Source organism: Astatotilapia calliptera, chromosome 9, assembly GCF_964374335.1.
Source record: "Astatotilapia calliptera chromosome 9, fAstCal68.1, whole genome shotgun sequence".
In the NCBI taxonomy this organism is placed as follows: Eukaryota; Metazoa; Chordata; class Actinopteri; order Cichliformes; family Cichlidae; genus Astatotilapia; species Astatotilapia calliptera.
This window is the reverse complement of record NC_137430.1, coordinates 26,016,156-26,025,569: the sequence shown is the minus strand read 5'-3', so window position 1 is coordinate 26,025,569 and position 9,414 is coordinate 26,016,156. Positions and strand designations below refer to the sequence as shown.

Genomic DNA, 9,414 nt, shown 5'->3' with positions numbered 1-9,414 from the left:
CTCAACCTCAATAGCAATGCCTAGCATGGGGATATATATATATATATATATATATATATATATATATATATATAGTCCTGAGTTTCCCCACCACTTATTGGATTCCAAAGCCAAAAGCCAGAGTGGAAAACAGAGAATTTAAAATACAGAATTAAAAATTAAAATGTAACAATTTGTGGATAGATTTCTTTGCTTTATTCCCCAGTGCTGCTGGCTTACCAATAGCCTTGATCTGTAAACTTTAAGTTAATATTATTTTTACAATTTGTAAAATGATTTAGCTGTAAAATTTGATTAATTTGAATGAACACAGGTTGAATAATGAAACTCACATGTTCTCCAGGTGGCATGGTTTTACAGCATAAATAAAAAAACTCTCTCAAAGAGGATGTTTAAGTTCAATTCAATCAATTTTTTTTATACAGCGCCAAATCACAACAACAGTCGCCTCAAGGTGCTTTATATTGTAAGGGAGACCCTACAATAATACATACGGAGAAACCCAACAATCATATGGCTCCCTATGAGCAAGCACTTTGGCGACAGTGGGAAGGAAAAACTCCCTTTTAACAGAAAGAAACCTCTGGCAGAACCAGACTCAGGGTGGGGCGGCCATCTGCCATGACTGGTTGGGGTGGGGTTTTACTTCCAAACTACTACAAAGTACAGCTAAGTTCATAATTCTTTTTAATGACCACTAGGGATCAACTTTTGTAGTTGTGAAAAAGTTTTCTGTCCTAAAGATTTCATACGAAGCCAGGCATTGACCTGGCTTCTTATACCTGTTTATGTACTCAGTCACCTACTGCATAACTCATTGGGTCCATTTTGTAACAATCAAAAAGAAGAATAAATCAGGGTATGCTCATTGGCTAATGACTTGTGAAATTGTTAGCGAACGAGCCAACATGGCTCGAGGCTTCAAAATGGGATTTCACTAAGCAGTGGAAAATGGGAAAGTGGCTACATCTATGTTTTATGCTGTTTATGTTCTTTGCTATGACCCAACCTCCTTGCTCTAGAGATATTCATAAAATTATTCTAACTAACTCAGTATGAAGAAAAGATTAGCATTTTCAACTAAACATCTCACATATAAACTATACAGGCTGAGCACTGTGGCATTTTCCTTGCAGCTCTTTTGAGCATATGCCAGATTGATTCAGATTACTTTTAGTTCACTGAAAGTTAATTACAGTATGTAAGTATGTAAAAGGGAAGGGTCACCAAATATTCCAAAGAGTGTCACTCCAATGTAATTGTGTGTTAAGAAAAACAAGGGCTAAGCTGTGTGATAAATGGGATTTTTGGGAATAAGCAGAGGAGGTAAACAGATTCAGTGTGAAGAAGGTAACACTCAAACAGATGAGTTTTCAGGATGAGGCCAAGCTGCGGGATGAAATAGAGAAGTAAAAAAGAAAAAAAAAACAGCCGATAAGGTGATGAAGGTGAGGGTGACAGTGCTGAAATAACAACAACAGCAAAACTAAGGAGAATATCTTGCAGAATTTGCAGATAGAAATTGTAAAGTGTGCAGTATTGCAGCTTACCTATGAATAATTGAAGTTTTCTATTTGATAGATATAGAAAGAGCAGCAAAACAAGGATGTTGTGTGAGACTCTTTTTTTGTTTTCTTGTTCCACTTCATCTGCACTGACAGTCAAATAGACAAAGAAGGATGAAGCTGCAGAGTAGAAAAGCATTAGAGAGAAGCATCTGCGTTTCTGGGTAATAGCTTGGTAACTGCTGGAGATCATTACTGATGCACTTTTGCGCTTGTATCTGTTTCCATTTAAGTCTGAATGCACACTGTGCTATCTACAAAAATATTACGGTACTTATTTAGAACACCATCTGAGTTAAATGAATGTCTGAAAAAAAGAATAAAAGTGGAAATATGAAATGTTAATTTCAAGCTACCATGCTCTAATGTGTGATTATGACAATATTACATCAGGAAAGTTCTCACTGTCACAGCTGAGACTCAGCTTTTTTTTTCCCTTTAATGCTTTTTTGTCACCAAAAAAGGGTAAATTTAGTTGGACAGCCACTCCTGGTGGCTCCAGACCAGCAAGCTGCCAGAACATCAGCTTTTATTGAACTTTTTACAGTTGCTGACGATTAATTAATTAGATCTGATCAGCAGCACCTGGTTGTTATTTATCTTCTTAAGAGTAATCAAGTTAATGCAGCCTAACAGTGCACCACATACTGTGTAGCTAAGCTAAATATAAGCAATTTTAGCCACATTTATTTGGTAGGTACTTTAGATAAATCGATTAGATAAATTAGATACATAGATTAGATAAATCTATGTAGATAGCTACAGAGATTTAAATTCCTAAATGACATAAAGAAACCAAGTACCAATTTGTACTTTACTGAAGTATTTTTATTTTCCCAACATATCAGAGGGAAATGTATTTTTTCCACTAGGTCCACAGCTTCTATTTGTAGTAGCTACCATTTAATTTATAGAAAGATTTTTTTTGTTGAGATTTAGACATAAGTCTCTTGCATCAGGAAGGCATTCAGCATAAACGTGTGCCAAATCAAAACATGTAGATCTATCCACTGTGGCAACCCATTGTGAATAAAGAGGATGGGCTGTGGGGACTCCAGCCTTCATATGACCTTGAATCGGATAAGAGTCTAAGAAAATAGATGTTGTGTGATTTTTTTCATCCAATAAAAAAAACCTTTGGAAAGAACAAAAAAGTTGATTCCAACAATTCTGAAATGTAAATCTTGTCCTGACATTGTAAAAAGCAATCTTTAGATCTCTGACAGTTTTTCACAGGAAAATGTCCAAAAAGCTCCTTCTTTCTTTTCCTGTCAGTCATTTCAGATTCTCAGATTTATTCGGATGAGGACCAGTAAACTTAGCTTCTTAAATTAAAATAAAACAAGCTAACATATGCTGTTTGCAAATTGATCAGTCACATATGCTGCTCAAAGAAGTTAAGGTACCACACGATTATCACAGTATAACACAAAGTGAGTCAGGTACTCTTCAGGGAACTCAATCTGTCCATTTAGGAAGCATACATTTTTGGAGCAAATGAAAGTGACAGAGAGGCAACAACAAGGCAACGCCAAAAAAGGGAAAGGTTTTGCAGGTGGTGGCCACAGACCAGCTCTCTCCTTATCCTGCCTCACTGATTTTCCTCTAGTTTTGCTTTTTGCCAGCGTCCTAATCGCTGGAGCGGTAACTGCAGTCTTCAGGTTACACAGATAGTCCAGCTCGTCAAGCCATCGCAAAAATATTTGCTTTATGTCCATGGACAGTGTCATATAACATTGTATTGCAGGTAGGATGTGGACCCAGACTACAGGACACTGGAGACAGTGCATGAACACAGCTTTAATGCTGAAGATTTTTCAAAAATGCACAAATACAAAAACAAGGCAGGGCTGGAACCAGGAACAAAAACAATAGGAGTCTAGGGGAAACCACAGAACAAGGGTGCACACAGCCTAGAGGCAGGGAACAAGGGAAGACTCAGACAATAAATATACACCAGGTAATGAGGGAAGAGGAAATAGGTGGGAGCACAACTTGAAGTAATCACAGAAGACAAGACAAGGGAAGCAGAACCAAATATACAGCACGAGAGACTGGAGACCATCAAAATAAAACAGGAAACACCTAACACTGAGGCAAAACTGACACAGATAAAAAAACACGGAGACACGACTAAACAAGGGAGGCAAGAATACACAGGAACTCAAGGAAAGAAATATGAACCAAACTGAAACAGAACTAGATATGAACCAAAACATGAGGGAACTGTGCACATGCTACTGTGCAAAACTGAAATGGCCGACCAAACCACAGAACACAAAACCCTGAGTCTAACAGTTTAGAGGATATCAGGAGATGGGGTGTTACATGAGGAGAGCTGGACAGGGCCATCGAGCCAGCAGCAGCATCAATATCTGCTCGAGTGTGTGAGGAAAAACAGGAGCACTGCCAGAGCCCTACAAAGTGACCTCCAACAGGCTGCTCGTGTGCATGTTTCTGACTAAACTATCAGATAACAAGTGAGGATTTGAGAATACTTCTGGCTACCAAAGGAAAGCCAGACAGCTTGATATCCCTGGAGTTTAACTAACTTATTATACTGTAATAATAAGCTGTTTTATTTATGTATGTATTTGTGCAGTGTAATATGTAGAATAAATTAAATTTGTCACAGGGGAAATTTATTGCAGAAAGTCCTTGTTACTTTTACATTCATTGGTACTTTTTTATTTGTGGTACTTTTACGTATATAGCATTTTAAAAAGCTGAATTTATGATATCAATACGGACTAATTTTCACAGAACAGACCACAAAAAACACTTTCAGCGAAATGACCAACATTTTATTGATCCATCCTCATCTTTCAAGAGAGCATATAGAATGATTACATAAATAAATACTGTTTTTTTTTAATTAACCATAATTTATAGATCGAACATTAAACAATCTTTACTCGACGACAGTCTGTCCAAAAAGAAAAAAAAAACTGAACTAGAATTAGAGACTATCTTCCAAGACACTTAGTTTGCGCTCTATAAATAGAGATCTACTGTATGTAAAGATTTCAAACACAAAAACAGGAAAAAGAATACTGTTTTCATCTATAACAAAGACATGCTACTACAACCAACCACGGGCAGCAGCAGAGAAAGAGCATTCAGTCTATGTGCTTATTATTGTGTGTAGTTGTGTGTGTGTTTATATGTATTTATGATTGCTTTCATAGTTTTGTGCATTGACTTTGAGTATTAAGTCTTTTGGCAACAGCATAGCCTACAAATAACAAACTAATATATTTTTATTAGATTCATATTTCAGTTCCTATGCAAATATGGCCTCATATTCTCTATGCGACATGCAGGATACAGAGAGCCAAATGGTCTCCAAGGAAAAATCCACCCTTAGAAACTTTTGCATTCTTTTAAGTACTATAAATCTGCGATATTCAGAAAATCTTTCTGTGCTAAAAATGTCTCTTTGCTTTTTTTTGTTTTGGTTTAAATATTTTTGGAGGCTTTTGGGGCGAAACAGAGTAACTTTCCAGAGTTCATACACCTGTATTACTAGGAGTGTGGATGCCATATAAGGCACTGAAAACCAAATGAAAATAACGTCCATGTCTGGAAGTAGCAGTTGCCTAAAAACTAGATAGAAATGTGCTTTTATTTAAAGTTACATTTGTGCAAATTCAAAAATCTACAATAAGATTTGGGTAGATCTATAAAATTTCATATATCAATGATATTTCGGCTTAGAGAATTGTAGTGTACTTTTTTGTAAATTTCATGTATATAATGCGTCATGTATTAAAAAATGTAAAAAAAAAAAAAAGTTTTGTGCTGAAAAAATATCAACAAAATTTGACACAAGGCTAGGCTATACTTGTGTAATACCACTTTGTACCACAAGATGATGCAGTGAGTCAATGTGACCTTCATTTAACGAGGCAAGTTATAAAGACTCTTATTTATGCTGCAGTCTCAGTAGGTAAATCAATAGCTGGACATTGTAACAACACCAAAATTATTAAGACTGTGTGACACAAACTTGTGAAATGAAGTTCATTGGCATTTTATTGTCTTTGAAATGGTTGCTTCAGGGATGGGGAACTAATCTGCAACCATTTGCATTAGGTTTCTGTACTCAAAGCAACCTTAGTGAGTAAAGACGGAAACAAAATAATAATAAGATGGAGTCAGTCCGTTGAATGGTGAGAAGTTGGCAAATATATTAGATCTGTGATAATATGGTCGAGGGTATTGCACGCTCAAGTTTCGTAACTACTTACAATCAGCCTCTGACAGAAAAAAAACCTTACCAGGCACCCACCAAATTTTCCTAGCTGCATAGAGGTTGTTAATCTATCTTTACTCTAGTGTGACTGAGCCAATACAAAGGTGGCCTACAAAAGGCAAAATATTTCCACATGTCCAATGGAAAAATGTCCCCTTGTGTTGATGAAAGTTTCACTTAAGGGTAATATCAAAGAGGTACATCTGAAGTAAAAGCTTTTATCTGGTATTATGTACAAATACACTGCATAAGAAAAACCAAAACTCTAGTGCTGGAGACAGCATGTTTCTATGGCTTTCATCCATCAGTTCACTGCATTGTTTCAATATTGATAGCTCTTAAAAATTTTGAGGCGATTTCTTCAATTTTGGCACCTGAACTCAAGGATAAACTGATTGGATTTTAGTGCTCAAGGGTTGAAACACACTTTTGTCAATAACCTGACAAAATTTCATATATCCAAAATGTTAAATTAATGTTAAGACAGACATGGAAGCAACTTGACTGGGTAATGGAGGGAGTAATCCTAATTTGACTTGCCCAAATTGTGGAAGATATGAAAAGTTGGATTTATTTACATGAAAAGAAAATCATAGCAAACAGAACCTGTGGGCTGAATCTGCCAATCATTGGTGAATTTCTTGCATCAGTTCTTCCCATAATCACTGATGTCAATGGTTCAAACTATGGGTCCAGTAATTTTGTGTTGACTGGTGCCATTTTTGGGTAGGAAACCAGTTCTAGATTGGGAGCTGGCAACTGCACATAAGTGGAACAGAACTGTACTTCTTTTACAATACTATATATAAACATTCATATCTGCAAAAGCTAAAAAGAATATTCATCAGTGAGAAGCTCTCTCAGATTTAGGAAGCTCCATCTATAGTTAGACCAAGTTTCTAATTTTCAGTGCAATAATAATTATAATGCAAGACAAAACCTTTTATCATCATTGCAATAAATGTTAAGTAAAGCCATGTAACATTATATTTTCCTCTTTCTGTGGATGGCACCTAGTATTTGTTTACATGTCATTAAAATGCAGCTTTCAATATGTATACAAAGTAAACGAAACATTAGACATTTCTAGTAGCTGTTTTTGTTTTGCAATTAATAAAAGTATCATTAAAAGATCCTATTTTATTTACTATTGTGTAAAAATTTTAAAAGAAACTTGAAAACTCCCTTGATCATTGCAAGCTTTTATTCTCGAAGCAACAAGAATAACTGTTGTTCTCTATTTATGCCTGTATATGTCTGTACAACAGATTTAACTGCATGTAGTGTTCTATTTTTCCAAATGTAAAAACCACACTGCTTTAATGTGCATATGCGAAGTTATAAAGCAGTAAATGGCAGTTTCTGAAAGGCATACTGTGTTTTTGGAGTGTGAACTGAAGTTCAATAATAAAGCAACAGCAGATAATGGGCTCCTAACTACACCATGTGATGCCTGATGCATTGCTAGAAAAGCATTTGAGGGTGGATTTTTCCTTCAAATGGGTCCTATTCCAGGAGGAGTGTGCATGCTTCAGGTCCAGCCCAGCACAGTACACGAATCTACCAAACCAGCACAAACAAAAGTCTCTAAAACTAGATAGAAACTGAGACTAGTGTTTTGTTTTGTTTTTTAAAAAAAAGACCTTTGCTTATTGTTGTCTACTGTAGCACTCACTGTACAGTAAATATCATCATAGACATCAAGTATAAGGCTTGAAAGAATACAACGTATGTGGCTATTAGAGCGTCTATGAGACACTGTGCAGTCACAGTATGAAAATGGCACAATAAGCAAGATGGAGAAAGATACAACTCTGTAATCCCACTGGATGAGAAGTCTGTATGAAGATGATGAAGATCCTTCTTTATATGGTTTTCCATGGAGAGTATTTTAGGTACGCAGCACAAAAGCTAACATATAATACTCAAGAATCAGTGTCAGTGTCCACCCTCGAGCCATCTGGAGTGGCATGACCAATCAGCTCGAAGACTGATGTGACACGAGGGTCTTCGCAAAAACACGTCATGTTGCACTTGTCACACGGCGGCTGCTCAAAGCGCATCTCTACTCTCGCCTCTCGACTCAGTTCGTCACTAAGATTTCTCCGATCGCAGCTCTGATGCCTCAAAGCATCAACTGCAATTTGTTCAACTCAATCCAAAATCAGCTGATGAGAGCAATTTAAGCGTGTGTGTTGCTTTTGCTTTTCGCGTCAGACGTGCGTCTCAATGTAGGAGTGCGTGTGAGAGAGCGACGGGGTGAGGGGCGGGCCAGGATCTGAGTCGGCGGCCGAGTTCGGCTCCTGAGTGAACAGCTCCTGATAGGCTCTCTTCCACTCCTGGAACTCTGCCGACGACAGCTGGGGTTTGGCCAGCAGCCTGTCAATCAGCGCTAGTTCCCCCTCCCTGTCCTATGGGGGATGCAGAAACAGAGGAGGGGCGGGTCACTTTTCAAAATATCGCTCTTCTTTAAGACGCAGACACACGGAAAGCAAGACACACACTTAATGGGGATACACTAAGATTTGGGGAGATTTGACATGTGATCACCTTGCATAGAACACTTAAAAAACAACTGTTTTCATCCGTCATTGTTCTACTGAATATATTCACTACCTTCCATGTGTATTCACAATGAATGCATGGGCTACTTTTGAAGTAATTCAGTGTATATAATTTGGTAAATTTCAGTATCGCATTTTGAAACACCTTTAAATTACTACTTAGTTCATCATTCAGCACATTATCTACTATTAACTAATCCACTCGTAGGACATTTATTAAAACCTATTTAAATTAATATTTAATATTCTTGGGCAGTATGCAGTATATTAAGGCACTAAATACACTATTGTTAATATATACTGATGCAGTAATGCATTTTAATTCCACAATAGTAATAACTTTTGCATGATGATTACCACAAAAACGATGTAAGCATGTCAAAGTGTTGACGTTTCTCTGAGTTAGGACTAAAAGAAGCATCAAAATAAACACAGCTACCAATAGTAAAAGTACGAATTGTGAATAAAAAAATACTATACTGTTCAACTTCAGCTAGAATAGCCTAGTGTTTGATATTATCATTAGATACTGCTTGATAACTGATATGACTATATCATGAATTACTATGATTAAAATGATAATTTTTAAGATGATTATTACTATTATTAGCAGTAACAGTAGTAGTAAGAGTCAAAATATAATACTTGGCTAAATGTAGTTTCCAAGTGTTGTAACAGACCCACTTTTGCTACTATTTTAAGAAGTAAAAAGGTCTTATTGAAAAAAAAAAAAGATTGTAAGCATTTATAAAAATGTATTATTTATTTTATTTATATTAAAAACCTATTAAATTCATATTTAAAACTGGGTTTGTTTTTTGAAAAGTCACCTTTTTCCTATCATAATACATTAGAAAACTAAAAATGTTTCTGTTTGACAAGTTACATTCTTCAGATGCTAATAAATGAAATAATGTTTTTTAACTTTTTTTTAAAGCAATGATCTAATTGTGCGATTCTAATTGTAGATGTCTAATATTTGTATTAGCCCCTTTAAAAACGAGTTCCTCTTTGTTTGATAAAAGTTAAA

At 36.1% G+C, this 9,414-nt stretch overlaps 1 protein-coding gene across 2 annotated transcripts in view; it reads right to left on the bottom strand.

Annotated features, from left to right (window-relative positions):
* Positions 1-4,347: 4,347 nt before the first annotated feature.
* The window catches only part of cnksr2a (connector enhancer of kinase suppressor of Ras 2a), a 90,126-nt gene continuing 85,059 nt past the window's right edge, over positions 4,348-9,414 (bottom strand). Inside the window, exon 24 of one of the 2 annotated variants that reach the window (XM_026180125.2) lies at positions 4,348-8,231. In XM_026180125.2, the coding sequence (XP_026035910.1) occupies positions 8,034-8,231 (198 nt within the window). In that variant the 3' untranslated portion in view covers positions 4,348-8,033. The remainder of the gene's footprint in view (positions 8,232-9,414) is intronic. The other variant, XM_026180127.2, reaches the window with a different exon arrangement.